General features: G+C 35.0%; 1 protein-coding gene across 1 annotated transcript in view; it reads right to left on the minus strand.

Annotated features, from left to right (window-relative positions):
• The window catches only part of ROCK1 (Rho associated coiled-coil containing protein kinase 1), an 83,762-nt gene that overhangs the window by 7,705 nt on the left and 51,608 nt on the right, over positions 1-24,449 (minus strand). Inside the window, exons 15-31 of the mRNA XM_015616440.2 lie at positions 24,000-24,091; positions 23,643-23,889; positions 21,895-22,001; positions 20,630-20,780; positions 19,603-19,763; positions 18,548-18,732; positions 17,729-17,798; positions 16,337-16,431; positions 14,916-15,081; positions 13,314-13,407; positions 12,858-12,946; positions 12,343-12,531; positions 12,009-12,174; positions 5,790-5,860; positions 1,963-2,051; positions 726-804; positions 346-607 (exon numbers count right to left, since the gene is read on the minus strand). Coding sequence (XP_015471926.1) covers positions 346-607; positions 726-804; positions 1,963-2,051; positions 5,790-5,860; positions 12,009-12,174; positions 12,343-12,531; positions 12,858-12,946; positions 13,314-13,407; positions 14,916-15,081; positions 16,337-16,431; positions 17,729-17,798; positions 18,548-18,732; positions 19,603-19,763; positions 20,630-20,780; positions 21,895-22,001; positions 23,643-23,889; positions 24,000-24,091 — 2,313 coding nt within the window. The remainder of the gene's footprint in view (positions 1-345; positions 608-725; positions 805-1,962; positions 2,052-5,789; positions 5,861-12,008; positions 12,175-12,342; positions 12,532-12,857; positions 12,947-13,313; positions 13,408-14,915; positions 15,082-16,336; positions 16,432-17,728; positions 17,799-18,547; positions 18,733-19,602; positions 19,764-20,629; positions 20,781-21,894; positions 22,002-23,642; positions 23,890-23,999; positions 24,092-24,449) is intronic.

Genomic DNA, 24,449 nt, shown 5'->3' on the forward strand with positions numbered 1-24,449 from the left:
AGCCCTGCAATTGTCCCTAGCACAGGTCAGGTATAAGTGCAGAGGGAATGGTGTGAGCACCAAGGAACTGCCCAGTACTTGGGCACAAACCTCTCAGGGTCCTCAGCAGAACTCCAGCTCTCCAGTTATACCACCACAGGCCTCCCTACAGAAGTTTGCCACAGCTGCCTGTTCATAAGCAGTGTAACAGTCTATTGCTCTAACGGCAACTTTCACATCTAAAATCATAGAACTTTAGTTTTAGGTTTAATTTAAAACTCAAGTGCTTTTATTCACCTCCAGTAGTTCAGCAGGCTTGGCTTAACCATGCAGAGAATACAGAACAGAAAAAAACATGGGTATTACCTTTGCATGGTGCAATTAATTCCTCCTTTTTATCTAAGTGGTCTCTGTGGCACTTCACATGGCATCTTCGACATTCTAGGGCAGCAGGGGGTTTAAAGACATGCCAGAGAGGTTTGGCACAGGCCTCACAGTTGGCTGGAAAGTGGTATAACGTGGGAATAAATTCATGGCCTTTGTGATTTAGAAAATTTGTCTTCTCTGCCGGCTGTACTGGTTCTACCTCCAAATCCTTCCTGCATTCCCCCTCATTAGCATAGAGAATCTGAAAAAGAACACTGCTGTGTTATTGTTGAAACACTAAATACTTTTATATCCTTTTCAAAGAAGCCACCACTTTTTCAAGAGAGTTAAACAGACAGGAGAATATTACTTCTTTTTACCTGGAATATTTTAGGAATTTCTTCAGTTTCAGCTCTATATACATCTCCTTGAGTTACAGGCCGGACGTGAAACAGCTTACTAGATTAGAAGAAACATGAATCAGAAAATGCTAGAAGATTATGTACAGCTCAGAACAATTATCAAACTGCTTTAAAGTTGTTAGAATTATGCAAGCAACACGACCTACTTCAACACTGCAATATGATTTTAGGAACTAATTCATAAACCATATAGATTTTGTCTACCCATGTAAGAGCAAAATATTTCACAGCATGGAAAGAGGGTTATCTTACAATGGATTCAAGATCCATCATGGTAAATTTACTTAAGATAAAGGCTTTCAAATACTTCCTCAAAACACTAGGAAGTCTAACATTATTGCTGGAAAAGCTTAGTGAAAATCTAGATGGAAGTAACCATATTCAGTAAAATACTATCCAGTACTTTTTTTTTTTTACTTAATCATGTTATGGCTTGATGAACAATCTATGCCAAAACATCATGAAAGGAAATCTAGGGCACCAGCTGTTGAAAATACTGAAAATTTAAACTGGAAGAAATATCATCTTATACTGGATCAAGACTGTTGGTAAGACCATCTCTCCCAACATCCTGTTTTCAACAGGAGCTGTAGCAGATGTTTATGAAAAGAGAGTACGAAACAGTTCAAAGAGAAAATAACTCTTTTCCTGGTTATGAGCAATTGGCAGCTTAAGCACTTCCTGAGTTTGAGATTCCTTCCATACCACTGTATTCGTTGCTCCCTGGTACCTCTATTCATGAATTCTAAAACCTTTTTTCAATTATTATTCCGTAATATCCCATAATGTCAATCAGCTGTTCAAATATCACAGTCATGTATCAGAGAGGGGCTTCAGTGACATTTGACACGATTTTCCTCTTGTATAACCAATGTAAAGGAATCAAGATTAATATATTTTATCACTTCAAACAGAAAACAGCTGGACGAGTTAGAAATGCTTTAGACTAGAATAGCAATGATCCTTCCTCTTTTTCTCTAATTTTTAGCAATCATAGGACAAAGAAAACATACTGTCGAAATTCTGTTAATTTAATGGTACACTGAAATACAGATAGACATTTTCCAACTAGTATGGGAAATTAAAATTTTTTAATGAAATTTTTTATTTCAAGCTCCTGGATTTGCTATCTGCTATTTCACACACAACACTCTTTTGTCAATTTGTATCCAAAACTAACAATAACTTTACTTACTCTATATCTAGTACCATGGATGGATTAGACTGGTCCTTGTCTTTTTCATCATTGTAGAACAGTATCTTTTTACTGCTCACCACAACATACTGTGGAAAGAAAGGGTAAAACAGTTGAAATTGTATTTTAAAAAGCAATTATTTATCCTAATATACTCCCACATCCACATAAAAAGCTAGAGTAAATGAAAGCTTTCAAATTAACACCAGGAGATATTTAAATAATCCTGAAGGCAGCTACACTATGGACAGCTCTGGAATGCTACAGTTGCAGCGATGGTATTGTCACTGGATCACTCTAAAATGCTTGTAATGACTCTGCAAGTCCATCTGTACACAAACTCACAAATTTCAGTTACTATTGGCAGGCTACTATGAAATTTACTGTATCACTGAGAGTGACAGAATGCAAAAGTTATCACTTGTCAATAATGTTGTAAAAAAACTTCTCTACTTCTACAAGCCTGCAGGACTTATTGGTACTTCACACCAAACTGCTGGTAGGCTAAAACAGAGTCCCATGGCTCCTGCTATTTCCTACACTTCCAATTTAATGTACTGGTAAAATAAAGAGCCAAAATTAATAAGCAGAAACAGAAGTCTGGTACTTATGAATACACTGAGATAGTTAAGATCAAACACCCCTAACCTAAGTACTTCCCAGAAAGTTCAAGACTGGAATTCATTGTCTGCTGCTCTGCACTGGAAGTTGCTAGTCCAGTATCTTTGCTGGAACTGTTCACAAGCATAAGCTCAGTGTCAGCTGTGGCTCCTCCCTCCCCTGCAGTTTCAAATGTTTTAGAAGGAACTGAAAGACATGAGACACTAAAGAGAATTAAAAAGAGGTAAACTGGCAGCTCTGCCTATGCTGATCTCCAGATTGACATTTAATATAACCCAGAAGGAGGGGAAAAGACAGAAAAGCACAAGAGTGAATGCACCAATAATTCATCTTGAATTCCAAGTAGTGGCAGGTAACTGGATGGGTTTCTGCACAATGCAGATCCTGATAATTTGAATACATGTCTACACCTCCTACAAGGGGAGGTTTCAACCTCATTTTACATAGGTCTTGAAGCTGACCTCAAAACCTGAGTACGAAAATCATCTCAAGTTTATACAACAGCATTTTTTAAACGTGCTGTGCAAGGTGTGAGCTACAGCTGTAAATCTCAATTACTGAAATGCATTAGATACAAAAAAGCCACGAAAGGGTGTTTTGTCACAATTCCTTAAAAGAAAGCCTGATCAACTTGAGTAAATACTAAGCTGTAACAGTGTGAGCCTCCCATCATTTTTCCCACTGAAGAAAACGACTTGTACTTCAATTCCTTTATCCACTCCAATAGAAAAATGATGCCTTTTTCATCTTTGAAGTGTGGACCTTTGCCTTTCAGAGACAAGAGCAAGCCCTTAAGATGACAATGATCATGAATGCAAATTCTGACTGTAAAGGAATTCAATTTTCACACATATATAAGCCTTGGTGAAAGAACAACTTAACCTCACAAAAAAAACGTTGTGTACAACAGCATCAATATCCTATTGCGAACATATAAAATCTTCTTACAGTAGTTCTGTTCTACAGTGGTTTTTGAAGGGTATTTTATCATCTTCACTTGGGATGAAACGAAGCCCCAGATAAAAATAAGGGTAACCCATTTCAGTGTTAGCTTTAAGTATAACTGAAGTGTTTATTCTTAAGTAAGTTTTTCATACTCATCCTTTTCTAACTTAAGCTAAATAACTCAGAGGTCATGGGGCAAAAACATCAGTGCTACTGACATTTGAGTCAGAAATGCAGCAGCTCAAGTTGTAACACCTCAGACACCAATCCAATTACAGTCCTAATGTAATTCTGCTTTTCCTTTAAATTAATCTGGGCATGCCTATATTTGAGGTTGCATATACCTTCACAAAACTGAAACTGCATGTGAATTTGGGAGAGAAGCACCTGAGGAGGCTGACTACCTGCCAGCTTGTTTCAGCTACAGTGCATTTCAGCCAACAGAATGCACATGTGAGTGAACATAGTCCCTTACTACTGTGTTTCACTGATATAAATCTTAGCTAGTTAAGGAACCTTTTCAGTGCAATTTATTTTGTGACTGAGTTGTCCATCTGCAGCTCAAATTCCTCCAAAGTGTGAGCACATTCAAACTAGGGAAGTGTGAATGTATTAACTGCCTAAAATATCTTGAGGTAAGTAAATATGCCTATAACTGGGTATGCCTGAAGAAATTCTGATAGTCTTTCACTGGAGAAGCTGCATTTATCAGGAGTTTAAAATTTCAGTTGTCAGAGAATGCAAAAATAATCTCCTTTTTCTACAAAACAACCATAAAAGGGTGCTAGAAGCATTCTGACAGAAAAATGACAGTATTTTATATAATCCAGAACAGAACAAAGCTACTTGATTAGTGTCAGGCACAGCCAATTCTATAACAACAGGATTCAAGAAGCCTTAGCAATCAAACACATCTACAGGAAGCATCCATCATTTAGTTTTGTTCCTGGTGGTGAACACGTTTTTCGTGGATAAAGCACCTTCTTTTCTGTATACTTTTGCTATTAATATTGCTGGTTTTATTGTGCTTGTCTTAGTCTTGCTTTGTGTTTTCAGTTAATGGTTACCTGAACCCTTAAGTTCTGCTTTTGTTCCTCCATTACCCAAAGGGACAGGGGAAGGTGACTGGCCATTAGTTGAAATAGGGCAGAACTTATCACTCACTCCCAGCAAACCAGAAGAGGTGGTGGTTTTAACTTACTGACAAGGTCTGATATTGATGTAAAAAATGGCAGGTCTGGAACTTAAACACTTGGAGTGTATACAGAAGGCCATGGAAACCCACTGAAAATAGCAGTATTTCAAAGGAGTACAGCAGCTAAAGGCCAATACAAACACTCAAGTGCTTCTTTGACAGGAATGAATCCCTTCTCCTTTAAATTTTATAGGAATCACTTCCAGCTGTTGTAGAATATGAATGTAAATAGGAGCATTAGAGAAATACCTTTCAACAGGAATCATAAAGTTACTTCAAAAGTGTTATGAATAACTCAGTCATTCCCAGTAGCAGTCTTTGAATATAAGGAAGATGAAGGAAAACAAACTGTTTCATACAATTAGTTTTTAAAATTTAAAAAATTCTAGAGACCATGTTCACTTTTGTATTTAGTTGTACTAAAAAATGTTCAAAGGGGAGAACTGAAAAACTTGTAAAGATAATCAGAAACTGGTTCTAAGTATCTCAATTTGAACATCAGATGTTTCAAAGAACCAGATCATAACTTTTGCAGAGGCAAAACAGGTCTGCTTTGTTCAGAGTGGGAATTCCAGCACAGATATCCAGTTTCTGAGAGTAAATCAGTTCTTTTTAAGAGAAACCAAACATTTTAAAGGTAAGGGAGATAGAAACATCCTTGGAAATCATGTGTGGCAAGTTACAGTGTGATGTACTCTTCCATGACCTTCAGAACATTTAAGAGTGGTATTCCCTAATCTGTGCTGCCAAGTTGCACAAAGAGGTTCTTTTTCAGTAACAGAATTATAAAGATGCTTACTCAAAGAAGGAATGTCATTTTAATGGTTCCAAGATACTCATTGTAAAGCATTTCCCTGCTCTGTTGTAAATTTGCACAGTGTCGTTACTAAAGATTTCATACTGAACTTGAATTTTCTTGTGGTTTTTTTCTTCAGTAAAGTACATACACTAAATTACTCTTAGTTATTTTGTTTGTTTCTTAAATATGAGATACGAAATCGTTTCACCACATGCCTAAAAACCTTTTCAAGGAAATTGAAGAAGAAAAAAAATAAGGCATTTGTACCTGTTTCTTCCAGCCATGCCGCCTTATATTTCCTTTGTTTGGTACTGAAAGCCAACCTTCAAGTCTTGATTCTGGTTTAAAAAAAATGCATATTTAATAATTTTGTGTATTTATGATAGTAAGGCAGAAGAGCACAAAAGCAAACCACTACTAGAAAGGAAGATTTACTACATGCAGTAATGGGCAATTACCTATTCAGCAAAGCAGAATAAAAAGCACAGCTGAATAAAATGAAGATATAAGCATTTAATACATGCTTCATCACAAGCCAACATCTGATTACACAGTTACTGCACAATAAAAGTAAAGCTGTTTTCCCTGATGCCAACATCTAACACTGTATGTAAATAGTTTGCAAAGAGCCAGGCAGGAAAGTCTTTGCTTTGAAAATGTATTGCAGTTTAAATTAAGAGATTTTCAATGTAAACATAATTTAACATTCAGAGGGGCTGTATGAAAATACTCAGCAGGAAGATGCAGGAAGGAAGACAAATCAGATCCACATTTTCCACAGGAAACAAAAAAAGGAGAGAGAGCACAAGAGCAAGCAAAGCTACATGGGTGTCCCATTACTCACAGAAGATAAGCATAGAAGATAATTAAATAAGGAATGCAGGAAGAATCAACTGGATATAAAGAATAAGAGACAGGTGTTTTATTCAAATTTTCAGTGAAAAATTCTACAAAGAGAAACGTAACATGATATATTTTCCCACCATTAAACTACAGAAATAATTTAGCATGATACAAAAAAGGGCCACAAAAAAATTAGCATTCTGCCTAATGTGGACTGTTGATTTAAAAAGCCCTTCCAGCTGAGAGTGGTTTCTAAAATTTAAAATTATGAAGCCAGGTAACACTAGCATTGAAAACTTCAAAAGCATTAAGTCAAAATTTTTTGAAACATTCTCCACAACTATTTATGTCCTGAGGAGCTACCAATTCCTTTTGTCCTTCAGGAATAATTCTATGTGAGGTGTATCCCAGCAAGCTCTGAAATGCATTCAAATGTATAAAAGTTATTGTCCACATGCTCTGCTATGTAGAATTACAATGGGACTGACAGCCTAGCTAGGCATTATAATTAGCCATGTAAAAGCCCTTCCACCTTAGCATTACAGCAGACTCCATTTAGAAATGGAGTACACTTAAGAATATGGAATCACTACCTATCATTTCTCCACACAGAATAGCTTCAAAATACTGGAGGACCACTAAACTACTGCTATCAACTGGAAGGAAAGCATGTTAGCAGAACTCATTCCAGTAAGAAAACTTCCCAGAAAAATGAAGGAAATTTGTACCTCCCTGCATTCACACATATGCCTAAGAACTCTGGGGACTGTGGGGTAAGGGTCCCCACCCTCCCATCCCTACTCCCTCTGCTATCCTAGACTCTCTCCAATTATTGACACTCGGTAGCTTTGGAAAAGAAAACCTATTTTCTCCATGTCTACGGGCCTCACAGATAATGCTTACCTTGTCTTGAATACTTTGATTAATTTTTACATTAAGAGAAAATTCTGTGATTTTTAGAAATTATAGAAACATCCTAAAACCCATTGCAAAAAAAAAATGATCAATTGCTAATAAAGAACAAAGTATGGGAAACTGCCATTCCAAAGGAATATAGGAAGAATGACTTGTTTAAAAAAAAAAAAGCATCTCTTGAAATTGTGGCATATGAAAATCTGGAAAGATCCAATGGTGATGAATTTTAAAAGATGCTCATAGAGACAGCAGAAGTTTTTCTTGGTTCCCGTCTATTTCAGCATGTTCTGAAAACAATTTCAGAAGCAGTAGGAAGTAAATTAGGTATTTCATAAGAATCCATTGACATTCTTTTCTGTCTACTACACATCTATTTTAGGGGACAAATTCTGTTTGAATGAGAGACGATTTCTGAGCTGTGAATAACATCTTGCAGTCAAAAGTAACCATTTCCAAACATACTCCTTTTCAACAAAGCTAAAATTTGTCCTGGAACCAAATGTACTCTTGAAAGGGTAGATGAGCACTCTCATTCCAACCTCACCACAAAGGTTCCTCTCAAGTAATATTTATAGTACATTTTTATATCTTTTGACAGACTTAGATAGCACAACTGCAAATGTTCATCTGGCCATTTCACAAATATTTGATCCAGAAGACTAATATTTATAAGTGTTCCAATTAAGTAATTAAGAAAATATGAGCTATCTAGACTATAAAAAAGAATCTTCCATTCCTGTCTTTAAAAATAGGCTCAAAACAATTGCCTGACAACTTCCCTTTTTGTATTTTGGAAAGAATATCAGAACTGATACTTCATATTTGCAATCCAGAAAGTCCAAAATACGCCTCAAAAATATCTGATGGCTAACTGGATCTGAATCATAGCATATGAAGAAAGAATTCCATAAAGGCTACAGATCTTATAGTTATCTCTGAATATTTTTCAGATGTAGATTTGTATTCTAAACATCTTCATGGCTAGTATCCAGACTACCAGGACTCATAGGGATTCAGTATGATAAGAGTTGTAACAGTAAAGACTTCAATAAAATCACACAAGACAATCTTGACTGTATTGCTTTACAAGACTTTTTGTTGTTCTGGAGCTAAGTAATGTGGGTGCTCCCATGAATAGCTGAGCATCTCTTTCCGATCTCCAAGAATCCCTAAGGGTCTTCCAGAACAACCAAAAACCTGGAGATCTTGCTAGTTCTTTCCATTCTTCCAATCTGGATTTTTCCTTCTGCAGACTGTCTTACTATAATTTCACATGGATTTCACCAAGGACTTCTGACTGGATCTTGCTTTAGGGTTCATTCAGGTTTATTCAGGCTACTTGCAGGTACTTCAGAAGTCCTATCTGAGTTAAATAAAACTGCTGACTTAAATGCTCTGCATTTATTATTCCATCCTATCTTTGCACAAAACATGATTTACAGCATTTGCTGTAAAATATTATGTGCTGCAGTTAAACCTGCAGGAAATAGCAAAACATGCCCAGAATTGAATACAAGGAAAATGCTTCATTCACATAATGATCTCCCATGTAAGCAAAAGCCTGAGAATAGCCTGGATTGTTGACAGGCAGCAATCCCCACCTTGGGAGAGTGCAAGTTGTCCTAGGAGCTACCAGAATTTGAGGGAGTATTTATGTAGGCCAATGGCAGACAGAAAATACCTCCAAGTGAAACACAGCTGGAAAGTGATTTTTGATGATACCACGTCATTTCTCTATGTCTGTTTATAAATAGAGAATTTTTTTCCTTAAAATTTTGTGAATATAATTTTTTTTCTCAATTAAACCAGAAACTGCCCATTGCCAGAATCGTGACCATGGAATAATTCTTTTATACATGCTTATATTATTTTGCATCTTTATTTTTTTTCCCTGGTGATGTTTCTATTGTGACAGGAAGATGAATAAATCATACTGTAATTACTTATTATAAAATTCAACCATTTATTTGCTTCTATATTTTTTTTAAGGAGTGTCTTTGCCTTACAAACTAATGCACCAGCTAGAGAGTTCTACTGACTATTCATCACATCCAGCTCATAAACAAGATGATATTCAAGGTGCTCTGAAGAAATGGCCATGTTTGGGCTATGGAAGCAATGGGAACTTGGTACACAGTTGAAGACAATCAACATCATACAACAAAACTGCAGCAAATGAGCTGATGTAATATGTCACATTCTGTTTTGTAGACTAATTACCTGATTTGCAAGAAAATACGTGCTGGATAACTTCCTCTTTCTGTGGCATAGGGTATTTCTACTCTGAAGTCTGGCTTTTTTTTTTTTTTTTTTTCATCTTTATAATGCTACTGTACTCCTTTTTTGTCCTCAGCTTGGCTCTTCAATTACACTAATGTCACTTAATGTCTTTTAATTACCAAATTGCTTCTTATTGATCAACCCCAAAAAGAAAAAAAAGAAGAGAAAAGGCAGCATGTAGAGACATGACCTAAGTCTAGAGAAGTCCTAATACTTTGTATTAGAGGTCCTACCTGTATGAAATAGTAAAACCATCAGGACAACTGCAGTAAAAAATCAGAAGCATGTATAGAAAAAAAGGCAAAAATAGAAGAGAAATGAAAGGCTATCAAAAAAGAAATAGTTGAGGGCTAAAGAGTAGACACCTCACCGTAGAACGCCAGAACTTCCAGTAATTGTGATGGTCTAATTAACAACAGAAATTAACACCTGACTTGAAAAGATCTTACAGAGACTGAAATTTCTGCCTCAAAATGGAAGCGACAGGTTATGCAGCTGAAAGCCTCACTACACACATCTCCAGAGGTAAAACTGAAAATAACCTTCCTTATTAATGAGGCAGACAAAGGAGGAGCTTTTTCCTACAGTGCATTCAAGATCTGAGACACAATAGGGTTATACTGACACTATTGCCCTTAAGAAAAAAGTAGGGAAGGTATCTGTGGCTGGATAGAAGCATTCATATTTTCCATGTAATACACAACAGCCATCAAATGAAAATGGCTGAGAAAGGAAGTGAGGAAGTTCAAAACCACACTTTTGAGTAGAATAAATATGGTCTGTTTTGTTGTAGAAAAAACTCTTAAGCTCTCAATTTAAAAGAGTTCAGAAATTTTCTGAAATTTCTAAAATTATGAACTACAGTCTTCTTCAATTATGAGACACTTTAAAACAATAAGGCTTGATTCCAATTTGTAATCTGAGGGGAGGGAAAAACCCCCTTTAATAAACAAAACTCTTCTGATTTCTTTTTTATGCCTGTTAAATGGAAAACACTGAAAATGACTATCTAAGAGAAAAACTCCTGAGAAGTACTGAAACTTCAGAAATACCAGAAGGAATCCTAGCAGGTGACAGCTAAGAAGAAAAAATGTTCCTTAATCAATCTAATAATTCGAAGAATTTCCAATGAGAGTTTGCCTTGAAGATGTTGCCAAAAGACAAAATCTTTACAAGATGGCAATTTACAGAGCGAACTCCAGAGTGCAGAAGACTTCTTGAACAACATGGAAGTTGTGAAGGAAAAGACTATACCATTATTTGAACAAAGATCTATCCTAAAATGAAATTCATTACAGTATTAACCAAAAATAAAGATCTAAAAATACACTAGGGGAATATAGGAAACAAAAACAGACACAGAAAGGAGTAACTACATCAAAACACGTACTAAGACTGATAACCTACCTGAAATTTCAATCACTCTAAGACTCCTGGAAAAACTCTACAATGTGGCAATTTGAGCAGCGTGAAGTGCATTAACAGGAAAAGACACATCTAAAATTATTCTATTTACTTTTACCTGACTACTCATCCACTAAAGTCATGGAATACCCAAAACAGTATTCTGGTTATGTATGCCTAAAAATATTTTTCCACAATGAAATTCAGACTTATCAAAAATATATTAAAAATTTCACAATGAATCCTAAAAATTACTTAACCATATGAAAGAAAGATATACGTAGCTGTGATGTATGGCAATTGTCAAGCACACCTGATTACACTAAACATTTTTTCCTGTATTGAGAGATACAGAAGTGGATCATGTGCAAGTACTAACTGATTACACTTTTCAAGCACTGAGGAAGGGGAGAGGTAAATAACTAATCAGTGTAACAGAGGGTCTCAAAGTATAGTGCCTGGTACTGATACATGGAAATGGCTGGCTACACTGTATTACATGTTCTTATTTTAATCTGATAAATCAGAGTACCATACAACCATAAATTTATTATGGAAGTTCCTCCAATTATTTTTCACATTAGCAGTTATTGCGACTTGTCACAGAGGAGCTTACATGACTAAGATGATATAAGATCAGGACAATTTTGCATTCAAGATATAAAACACAATCATAACGCTGTAGAAATGTTGGCCCTGTCTTCTATTCACCAAATACTGCACATTGTAATCACTGTACTTGAAAAACAAGAGATGTAAAGATACTCTTTCCTCAAAAATCCATATAAACAATGCTAATGCCAAGACATACAATGGGAAGTGTGACATGAGAAAAAAATTGAAACTTAAATATAAGCAACTAGGGTATGAAATAAAAACAAACAAAAAAAGAAAACAAACAAAAAAAACAAAGAAAGAAAGAAGTGGAGATGTGATACAGAATTAGCCAGAAGACTTTAAGAAGCAGTAACTTGTTTGAAACAATACCTTCCAAACTATGAGTATGCAACACAACCAAGTAGTTCAAATCTGCTTTTCTCATACCTGAAAGATTTCCATCTGTTTCATCTGTCGGAAGACTGGCAACACTAGTAGAATCCATTCCTTGCTGAAGGTCCATGATTTTCCTTCGCAGCTGTTCTATGTCACTCTCTTTACTATCCAGCTGCATCTGGAGCTCATTCCTGTATGTAGATTCTTCTGCTAGTTGCTGCATTTATACACACATGCATAGTTACTGTGTTACCAACAACATGGCAGCCAAGTATTTTGAAAACAAAACTCATATAGATAGATAGATATAGATATATATACACACACATATATATATTTACACATATATATTCCACAATGTGATAAAAAAATTAAATTATTTTACCGCTTGCATTTCATTAAGTTCCTTTTGGTATTTCACGACTATCTGATTGAATTTCTCTTTTTCTTGATTAAGTTCTAATTGGAGCTTTCGGTTTTCCTTCTCCTTCTTCCTCAAATCTTGCATGTTAGCTTTCTTTCTGTCTATTTTAAAATCTTTCCGATTCATTATCTCAGCCAGTTTGTTGACAGCCTGTTTAGAAAAAGGAGAACCAGTAGGAAAATGGTATATGCAGCATGTTTCATAAAATACTTGTCAGTTCCTCTAGTTACAGATCTGATAAAAAAATCCCTTCACCAACATAAATGACCCTTACTCACAATCGAAGTAATACTGAAAAGTACACAGCATCAAAACTTATTTCTTCAAATGTAAATTTAACAATGCATGTTTTACATCATGGTTACTATAAACTTAATTTCAAAGGAACTAAGAGTTAGATCACAAAAACAAAAAACCTGAAATACTTCTGTTAATGCAAAGTAATTATTGCTATTCAATTGCATAAGAAGTTGTACCTGTGTCTTCAGAGTTCTTTCAGTGTTTATGCTCTTCTCATAATGCATTCTAATATTATTGATTTCCTCCTCTTTTTTCATTTTGTAATCTGTTAAAATAATATTCAACTTTGAGGTATTTTAGTATATGGTAATTATTTTTAAACTTAATTACTTCAATAAGTGCATCTTTTTTTCCATTCTGTTTTCCTGTTGCTTTCCTTTTTGAGCAAAATACAATTTGCAAAGACAAAAATTACCAGTTTAACACTACTGAAATGAAAGAAAATTACCAGAAGGATATATCAGAAAGGCACAAAGATGAAATACTAAAGCAAACATCAAGCCCAAAATAATATAGAAGATAAATAGCAATGTCTTCTTCCACTTCCCATTTCTCCATATATGCTTCAAATTTAATAGTGCTTCAGAACAGATCAATTAAACGTGACATAAACAACTCCAAACATGACGTACCTTCCTCTTGTTTCTTAAATTTTTCACTGATCTCTGTGTTTTCCTTCGTTATTAAATCAACATCTTTGGTTAAAGTGTTATTAGTTTCTTCCAGCTACATGAAAAGAAACACATCTTAGAATAAAGAACTTGACATCAATTCTAAAATATCTATAATACTATTACTTTAAATACCTTAATTCTATAACAACCATTTACTTAGAACACCTTCTGCCTACGTGAACTTTTAAAAAATGCTGCTATTCTTCTGTGCTGTTTTGATTTACCACAAGGCTCAAAATACACCTGTCCCAGGGAAAAGAAAAACAAAAAATCATTGTAGAACTGACAACACTGTAGTATGGAATCAAAAATGAACTTTGCTTAAGTTAGATTGTCAGTTACAGAATGTGGCAATTTTCAGTTAATTGATACCTTGAATCCAGACAAAAATGTAGCTGACAGATGCTAGAACTCCATCACTAAAGTCTAGAGTAGCTGCAAGGCATTTACTGCTAGATAACTGTCATAAATCATGAAAATCAGGATAAAAACAAAACTAAATTTGGTCTAAGACAAAGGAGATGTAGGTAAATATGTACAGAACTTGCAAAAAAAAGAAAAAAGTTGGAAAGGAAAACCACAACAACTTTGAATATGTGAGTATTCAAATGTGAGTATGCTGTATGTTCACTGCCACAGCCAGGATCACTTAACAAATATATATGAAAAACCAGACATAATTGTATTCCTAAATAAAGGTTTCATTGAAGCCTATATAAATTATTGTGTATCAAGCTGTCTGACAAAATTATCAGAATACTTGAAACCAAAAATATATTGGCAAGAAGGTATTTCTTTGATGTCACAGAGTCTGTCTTCTAAATGCTGCTTAAGAAATAGTGGTATTGTAGATATCTCAAGTTTAAAAAAGCAAATTCATGAAATAAGCAGTTTCCACTATCTTTGCACAGAAATGGAATATTAATGGTAGCATTAACAGAAGGCTTTGAGCAACTGAGCCAAGTGCAGTTACACCTGGAGTTTTACATTCCCAGGATTTTTAAGAAAATATCCATAGCTGACACTAAAAGGGAAAAAAACAACAATGATAAAATAATTATGCTATATATGGCTTGCTGTTTGAGGCTTCTCAGTTAAAGACATTTATCAAGCTCATACTACCATCCACAAGCTGTGCTAGGAAATAGCTCCAAAAATTACATTTTGGGGTTTGGACTGTGAAACTCAAGACTCTCAGGTGCTGGTTTTTTTTTAAAGACTTAGTTACTTTGCAAAAAGAGTCTCTAATACACAGCTCCACAAATTTACAAGATATAAATAATACACTTGGCAGTGACAAGAAGAAATACAAAAGCCTTAATAACTGAACCATAGACATTCACTTGATTTCATTCTGACTTCACCTCAGATTCAGGAATTCTGTTTTTTAGAGAGGTTACATGATGAAATTTACATGTTTAAGGTTCCATGTGAGCAGAAAACTTAAGATTCTTAATTAGTTATCACTTGTGACCGTAACAAGACTTCATTAACTAAAGCCATGAATTTTGGTTTCCGGTTGGAAGAGACTTATATAGGTATTGATAACAGTCAATTTACCCTTCTTATGATGATGTCCTTATCAGTCAATTCTTGTCTGTGCCTTGATGCAGCTTTTTTGCTTTCCTGATTCAGTTCATAATACTGTTCTTCAGCAAGTGCCCGTGCCAACCGTTCCGACTCAGCTTTGGTTTCAGCTAAATCCAACTGGGTAGCGAGTGTTTCTCTGTAAAAAACACATCAAGACTTCCTTTTCCTATGCAAAACACTCTGAATTTTCGACAAGGCTATCAAACCCAAATTATACCACTAAGCTAATGGTCATTATCTTTGTTTCTTAAGAAAAGCAAGAGCTACAAAACTGCATTCTGTACAACACTTGTATCTTTTGATGGTCTACACAAGCCACAGCAAGCTTACTATGATTTCATTAACATTTCAATCATCCATGGAACACCAAGATGTATTCTCCTGCCTTTGAGGAACAGAAAATAAAACTAAATTATATGTACTAAGTTGTCCATCAAAAGATATTTAACCCACATTTGCCCACTATCACAATTCCCATAGTTCCCAAGTGAGAAATGTTTAGGATGAATATAAGATTGAAGATAATAGTGAGGGAATAGAATACAAAGAATCTATAAAAAGAAGTAAGAAAAGAAATAAATAACCTCAAGAAAAAAAGGGACGTCTTGCCTACTTTCTCCATCCTCCCCATTTCTTTATGTTGGTTACCACTCATGAAAAACTTGCAGAGACACCTGTATTTTCCTTCTACTCGATATTTATTAGCACAGTATCTTTTCTTTCTCCCTTTCTTAGCCCACCAAAACGTTGCACAAAATGAAGACTTTACATAACCTCTGCCCCTCACTCTCCTCCAATGCTGATGCTCAAGCAGAACAAGAGACAGACTTCAGAAGAAAAAGGCTACAGTCTCCTCCTTTAGAATGTGAAATAAATTAAAGAATTGGAAAAAAAAGATTAATTTTTTTTTCTTATTTGATAGCTTAGAAACCAGTACATCATAATTAATGTTTGTTAATAATAACTTGCTTTGCTGTAATCAAAAGTATACTAAATTTCATACACTTCTCATCACTTTTTTTTCTCAAATTATTTTACTGACTATAGAAATAAATCAAGCAATTATCAGGATAATGTAATCAAATTTTAAAAGTTGGTGAGATGACTATCACAAATTGGAATGTTTTTTAAATTTTTGAGTCTTACTAAATTCTCAGACGTGATTATTCTTCTTACAGACGTGGTATGTCCAAAGCAAATATGAATTTGTCTTTGTGAGTCAGTATAGCTAACATCCTATGTATCTGCCACTCACAAGGTATTACAGAACACCTTTTGCTGCCTTTTCCTAAAGGAATTAAAACATCTTAGATCCAATTCAAAGTATTCATCATGGAGACAGTATGACATGGAAAAAATCAAGTGTATGTGAGAAATATAATTTGGCTTACTTTTCATTTTGCAACTCCTGCATTTTTCTTTGTGTTTCTTTATTCCTTTCATCAATTTCCTCTTTCAGTTCCTTAACCTGAGTTTTGTAAAGTGTCTGTAAGAGAAAGCATAAAAATAAAGAGTCATTATTCAAATTCCATACTAAAATTCTTCCTTGTTTTCAGACTATTTTGTTTGAATTTGTCAAACCCCAACATATGCCAATACTGTCATTAATGAAATTTCCTCCTTCCTTCCTCTCCCAGATGCTTCTTCCCAGTTACTGTTGGGTAGGGAACTAATATGACCAAATAAGTTTTCAATTTTCTAGTGTGTTTTCCTACATAGCTGCACAAATACAAATGCTGCAAAAGAGAAGGAAGGCACTGTGACACAGCAGAACAGGTCTCCTGGACACAACAGGACAAAACTACATCCTCTTGAAGCATGCTTTATCTCAAAATGTTTGTCCAACAAGCCTAACGCCATTCTGTGCTTTCACCTGTTGCATTCTCTTTGTGTCCATGTACCTTTTCTCTTAGAATCTTAGTGGTTTTTTTTGTACAAACTCTCTAAGTGATTCAGCTGAATCTGAGCTGAGTCTGAATTATGAATGTCTTATTTAAACTACAAGTTAGTGAAGAAAGTGAGAAACACAATGCTCTGCATCTTCTTATTAGCAGTAAGTAATGGACAAATGCACAAAAAGCCCCTGTAACAGATAATGAAATGAGAATCACATGCAGTTTAGTAAAAAAAAAAATTTTTATTGCTTCTCCCAGGGAAAAAAAACCCAAAACAATTTAAAAGTATTTCCCAAAGTGAAATGAGTCTGTCTACATTCACAAATCTATTTGAAGTTTAGGTGTTACAGAGAATCTTATTCTATTGCTTGTTTTCACAGAGACAAAACAGATCAAACTACATCTACGAAATACACATTTTGGCTACCTGGAGCACCCAGTAAGGTTCTTCAGAGATTCAGGTGCAGAGAAGGTAGCTTTTTAGAAGAAGCAATACATGCAGAATGCTACTGAATCTATGGTTCTTAAATGTATGTATGGTAGATCAATAGCATGGAGTATCTTCCAGTAAGTTTGGAGATTCTGAACTCTCTACAAAGTTTGCAATTATATCAGGAAAATATCTCCTTTCCAATTGCAGGATAGGAACAACTCTGATGAATAATTCAGGTAAGAGTTACTCAGTGTAATGTCAGTTTTGACAAAAAACAAAGCAACTCCCCATCTAACGTTCTCTAATATTTTGTTCCTTGTTTGTATTTCAAGCAGAATTTTCTGAATAGATGATTTATGCCAGGCTGTTACATTAAAACAATTTTAGTTTCAACTATTCACTGTTAAATGATTTTATGTCAAAATGTAGCACACACAATCCCTTGCAAGTCTTACCGAAAAATACTGCTCAGCTTCAAGCTGATCCTGAAGCTCACGCATCTGACCTTCATTTCCTCTGTACTGTCTTGGAAGGAAAATAAAAAGGGAAACATTTAAAAAGTCAGCTACTAGCAAAAGACAAAGACAGTTTCTAACCAGAACAAAATCTTACAATGATCTTCCATTTGCATACATATTACTTCACAAAGAGCAACAGTTTGCTGTATCCTAGAATTCTGATTTAATACTAAATACAATAGTATCTAGTATAATATTTAGAATAATACATTATTCTAAAACAATGATCATTACAGTATGTCATTTAGAAGCCAAGAAGTACTCTAAATGGACAAACATTAAGCCAGCTGAAAGAATATAGGATAGAAGTCTAATTAATGAAAAAGTCTTCATTTTAAGTTAGTTTAAGAAAATTAATCAGGCAATTAAAGAGAACTCTTGACTCCCATGTACTAAAAGTCCCATATGATTCAGTAAGTAGCATTAGAGTCAATCCATAAAGAAGCCATTCAAATAAAAGAGGAATATAAAAATATATATATGTGTGTGTATGTGTGTGTGTGCACCTTAACATAGAATGGTGAGCCAAGAACTGTTCTGAATGATAGCTCATAACAAAAATATTCCAACACTGAAGGCTACACAAAAATCATAACATGCAGCTACATAGGAATCATAACATACAGCTAAAAATACTCTTTCAGTTTAGGAAAAAATGCCTATGCACAAGAGAACGTTATTCACTAGAAGGAACAATCAAAACAGTACATGTATAATTAAGCTTTTTTTTCCATTTTACTTCAGGTTTTTACTTACTTTGCAAGTTGAGCCAGCTCAAATTCCAGTAATCTCTTTGCTTCCAACAAGGTATTGATTTCCTGTTTCAGCTGCTTCTCAGAACCCTTCAAGTTATCAGCTTCAAAAGCTTGTGCCTTTAATTCATTCTGTGCCATTATTCGCTTATTCGTCTCTTGTTCTAGCTTAAGTGTTAGATTCCTTACCTAAAATTGAGGTGAGAAATATTTAAATTTAAGAGCCTTTTCTAAATAACCAGTTTCATATGGCTGAAGAGGTTTCACATATGGATTATTTTATATTAAACACCACTGATTAGATGCTGCACCGTGTACCGTAAGTCAAAATATTCCTGAATCTCCAAACACTTCAGTGCAATAATCTGACACAAAGCTGCTGCCCTTATAAGCTATGGCTATGATGCTGCAGGATGATAAAGTTTTCCCATTTTTAGTTCATTTCAAAGTCACAGATTTAACTTATCTGAAAGATAACAATTGAACAAACACCAACTGTCTGCAAACCTCTCCATGTGTTTCAGATCTTAAAAACCTCTCACTCTTGAAAAAAATGCAGCTTATCAACTACATAAAAACTAATTTACATGAGTTGTGACCTCTCAGAAAGTTGCTATAAACTTCATTCCCATTGTCCTGTAAAGAAAATGTAAGGATGAAGCTATTATTCTTAGTCATAATTTTTACACTCATATTCTAATTGCATTTCCTTGAACAAAAGGAAAGAATGCAAACTAGACAATACAAACTCAGACCTGTAAATTATCCACATCAATCAGACTGCACAGTCAAATCCACCAGCAAATGTTTTCTTTAGAAAAAAAGAAAACACAAAAGAATTGCATTATATTGAATTCAGGTTCAAATATGCAAGACATCCTAGAGTTAAGAATCAAGCAGGAATTACCTAAACCTACTTAGGCCAACAACTATCCTCAATTCCACTGAGAGTTGCATCTAAAAGGAGCGCAGTATAAGTGAATTTAATTTCCTATTTCTCAGTTAAATTCTAATATCTTATTTATACAGAAAATTATTAGTGTTGAACTTCTTACTTACTTCATCTTCCAGTCTTTCCTTTTGCTGAAGAAGATGTTCCAGTTTCTGCTGAGATTGCTTCAGGTCAAAGTCCAGCATGGAACACTGTTTTTCAGCTTGAACTATTCTATTTTCTGCCTTCTCTCTTGCTGCCCGTTCTTCCCTTATCTTTTTTTCCATTTCTAGAAAAGATTAAGGAAAGAAAAACAACAAAAATGAGTAAACATAGCATCTGCAAGCATGCTTTTGGAAAAACAGCCATAAATACCCTAATAATTCTCAGATCCTTTCATTCAGCTATCTAAGCTTTTCTGCTGTTTCTGCTGTTTGATTACTAAGCTAAAAGATGCTGGCACTACTAAAATGAACACTAAAAAAAGAAATATAATTCCAATCTGCTTTCAAAGCACTGGAATATTATCATGACAACTGAAAGATAAATAGTGAAAGAAATAAAAATTGCAGTTTCTTGAAGTAATCACTTTGAAGCAAGGCAAAGTTTCATTTCCATTAATGGATAGTAGAAAAAGGAAAAAATGCTACCATTATTGTTAACTCTACAAACCACATTTGGGTAGTGATGACCTTCACAGAGAAAACCTGACATATTCAATTACAAAATCAAGATATATCTTTGATTCCTGGATATACATCTATAATAGAAACTTTCCCATTTCATTTCAGACAAGCCTAATATAACGCTGGTATTTTTAACGCAGTAACACAGGAATGAATGCTCTAAGACATCTCCCTTGATAATGCATTCTTTCAATTTTGTTTAGCATTATACAGAATTTCAAGATGCAATAGCATTTTAGAAACCAAAGAAGGCTTTGAAGTAAGGTATGCAAAACATTAAGAAACAATACAATTTTTATGAAATAGCATGTTAGGGAAAATAATTTAAAATGTGTAGTTTTCACATTTTATGATTTTAATATGCATTTTCTTTATAGAAGGGACTAAACACTTGTGCAAAAGTATTAAAATATTATAATCAGAACACATTTTATTACATATTTACCTGAAACTTGCAGGAAACACTTACCACACATCGCAACTGATCTTGCCTCCTCTATTGACTGGTGCTTGTCAGTTAACCGTGCTTTAGTCACTTTGTGCTCATTGACTTCCTGTTCTAACCGGTCTTGTAAGGATTTCAGTTTGTAGTTCAAATCTATCTCTAAATTATTCTTTTCCTAAAGATAAAGAAAAAGTTATCAGATTTCGATAATACCTGAGGGCATCACATTTTTATTCCCTTTTTTAGTATTAAATTTCTGTTATCAAGAGATTATCAATGTTATTCTCCACACTTAGTAAAGAACAGTAACAGACCAAAATGGTACTCAGTGCCCTGGGAAAAAATTCATCAATTTTTTTTCAGTAGCCTATAAATTTGTAAGAAAATGGAAACTTCTCCATTTGTATAATCAGTAGTCACCTAAATTGGAAATATACAACTAATGAACTGACATCCCAGAACACAGAGGAATCTGAATAATTGTTTCCTGCATGGAATTGGGTCATTTCATTCCTAGAATTGCCAGGCATTAACAGTAAATCATCAAACAAGCATTGGAGATGTGGTTAGAGAAATGAGGACTTGCCTTTGAATGGCTGCTTCACATAACAGCAACTTAGACTTGCTTGCCCCTTCCCTCACAGGATGTTATAACTCTGGTTTATTTGCATAGACTACACAGCACAGCAAGTCTTTGCCTGACCTCACTAGATAGAGTTAACTCTGCAGTCTGCCTGGAGAAAGGGTGCAGGATTTCCTTTTGCTCTTGTTTTTCCATCATATGGAAGGGATCAGAAATGCTAGGGGAACATTCTGCTACCATTCAGAAGGAAGAACGTAAGGACAGAAAAAAATTCCACACCAGAGTTGATCAAAAGGCCTGCCTGGCACTGATCCAGTGAAATTAAAATCCAGTAAAGGCAAAAAAAAATAAAAACAATAAAACAACTTAAAAAAAACCTGATTTTTTAAAAGTTCATAGATTTTCAGAGGCAAGTCTTTGTAGTCATAGCTAGGCAGGCAGAAAAAATTCCTTGCTACTGGCAGTAGGACTGGATCTTCGAATCAGTGATAAAGAATGACAAACAATTTTTTTGCCCAATGCTACAAGTAAGAACTACCTGAGGACTTGGGAGACCCTCCTGATGAGATTGTAAATTCGCAGTACTTAGCTAATAAACACAAGACTGATTTAGAGCAATAACGCTGGACTTGGAAACATCAATAATATTTGAAAATTTAGTCAACAACTGACAAAAAGCATCGGCCTCAACATCATTTCACTGTACCTTTTCTGAATGGTTTAGCATATCCTGTGCTTGTTTTCTTTCCGCTTCCACTCGATCAAGATTGTTTTTAATGTTTTTTACTTCTTCTTGTAAAGTTGTAATCCGAACTGCCACAAAAAATTAAATACCACTCAATATTAGTTACTCTACTTGGATCAATTGGCTTTGCAACTTTTACTGATTATTGGACCCATAAAATATTTCAAATACTTCAAATTTTTCAAGCATGTAAAGACCATACATTGTACAGGAAACTGACCTTTTCCGACACTCTTTGATGCACGTCATCAGTAACAATTCACAAAATAATGCAGAAATGGTTCCTGCCTTCCACCACTTACATTATCTAATATTCAAAATTTCTTTCATTAACCCAAGTTCTGCTATGCTATGGAACAAGCACCTCTAGTGATGCTAACTTCACTAACGTGTAGATGAGGCACATTACACAGAACATCAGTCTCAAACAGATTTTTGGGTACTAACACAATGTAGTCCCTTAAGTGAGACTCAAATCATGGGGAAGTCAGGCACTGAAACAGGCTTCCCATGGAAAGTGTGGAATCACCACCTCTGAGTGCTCAAAAGACGTGTATATGTGGCACTTAGGGATGCAATTTAGTGGTGGATTTGGCAGTTCTGGGGGTTAATAGGTGGCTTCAATGATCTTAGAGGTCTTTTCAAATCAAAACCATCCTATGATTTTAAGTGCTATGACATGGAAAAATGAACTATTCCTCAAACCCTACAGCATCTACCTTTGTGTGGTATAAGTGTTTATACGGAATACTAAGTAGAATCACATGGTTTGGAAGGGACCTCTGAAAACCATTTAGTCCAACCACTCTGCCACATGCAGGGACACCTCTCACTAGACCACATTGCTCAAAGCCCCATCCAACCTGACACTTCCAGGGACAAGGCAACAAGAAAACTTCCTGGACAACCTGTCCCAGGGACTCACCATCCTTCTTGTAAAAAAATTTCTTCCTGTATCTAATGTAAATCTACTCTCTTTCAATTTAAAACCATTGTCCCTTGTCCTGTCACTACCAGTCTTGGTAAAAAGTCTCTGTCTTATAAGCTCCCTTTTAGGAAGGGAGAGTCCTCATCAAAAGCCTGTGCCTCATGGACATTCAATACTGCAGACAGATGGTTCAAAATGGCAAGTTAAGAGTCAGGATCCATTAGCACAGTCATGAACTAATGCATCTGAATAGCTTCTACTGTGAAGAATCAATACAAATACTAGAAATTTTCAACCATCCTGAAAAAAAGGGATTCCGTATCTGCATCCTCTATTGTGCTCTTAACTTTGCTTATAAAAGTAATGTAGAATCATCATAGAAGAAAATAAATGCAGTTTAACAAAAAAAAAAAAAAAATAGCTTTCTCCACAAATGAAAGAAGAGCAAGTGCACAATATACCAACTTGGCCACTGCACAAGGCAGTAAGACAGTGTTGCATCTTCTTTAGCACTGTATCAGCTCTTCATATGTTTGCACCACTGGACTCAGACTTTTAGTCAATGCAGCCCCAGACTCACAGTGTTTGACACTCTTTGATTCTGATATTCTCTCTCCCTCCCAAGAGCTGCTCAACATGAGCAGAAAGCCAGATCCAATCTTCAGAACTTGTTCAGTCACACTTTGTTTGCAGGTTGGTTTTCCTCCCATTATCAAACTCCATTTAAGTAAGGTTATCACAACTTTTTTTTAGTAAGGTATAATAAATTCAGAATAATTACCCTGTAATTCTCCAATCATTTCAGACCCATGACTTCTGTCCCTTCGTTCTGACTCCAAAGCTGCTTGTAGTTGGTAATAATCCTTCTCCACCTGCAGTTTTGTGCTTTCCAAAACTCTGCACCTTTCTTGCAGCTCTCTGTTCAGTGATTCTACCTGACTTAATGACTTGCTCATTTCTGTGTTACCCTTTCTCAGCCTTGCAGCTGTGTCAGATTCTGTCCTCAGCAAATCATTTGCTTCTTCTAGCTGTTAAAATAAACCAGACAAGATTTTCAAATATAAAGATTATGGAAACAGTTTTGCTACATTTGAATGTTCAAACCAAAGAAAGAATGAAGAAAAGGAACACAACATACTTGTTTTTGTAACTGTGTTATCTTCTCATTTGAAATTTGTGAATGCTGGCTAATTTTTTTCAAGTCTTCCATCTGATCTTTTAGTGTGGACACTAAAGAGAAATTGCACCATTAATACAGCATACTAAAAAAGAACTTAGGGTTTTGTTCTTGTTTTTTTACATAACTATGCTCCAAAATATTGTTTTGAATTGATAGGTCTTTTGTTGACTTTTTGCTTCTTATATATATATATTTGTCACATTTTGTGCTTGCAGATTAACAACACAGCACAGTGTTGCAGAGAACAGAATTTGAAAATAACAAAAATCTGTGTTCAAATAAAAATCAACTCAAAATCTGTGTTATTTGAAAAGATCCCTTTTCAAACTTTCAAGTTGCACAGCATTTAAGATACTATGATACTAAACTATTCCCAAAAACACATCATATACCTCCTCAGTGTCAATG

This window comes from Parus major, chromosome 2, assembly GCF_001522545.3.
Source record: "Parus major isolate Abel chromosome 2, Parus_major1.1, whole genome shotgun sequence".
Classification (NCBI taxonomy): Eukaryota; Metazoa; Chordata; class Aves; order Passeriformes; family Paridae; genus Parus; species Parus major.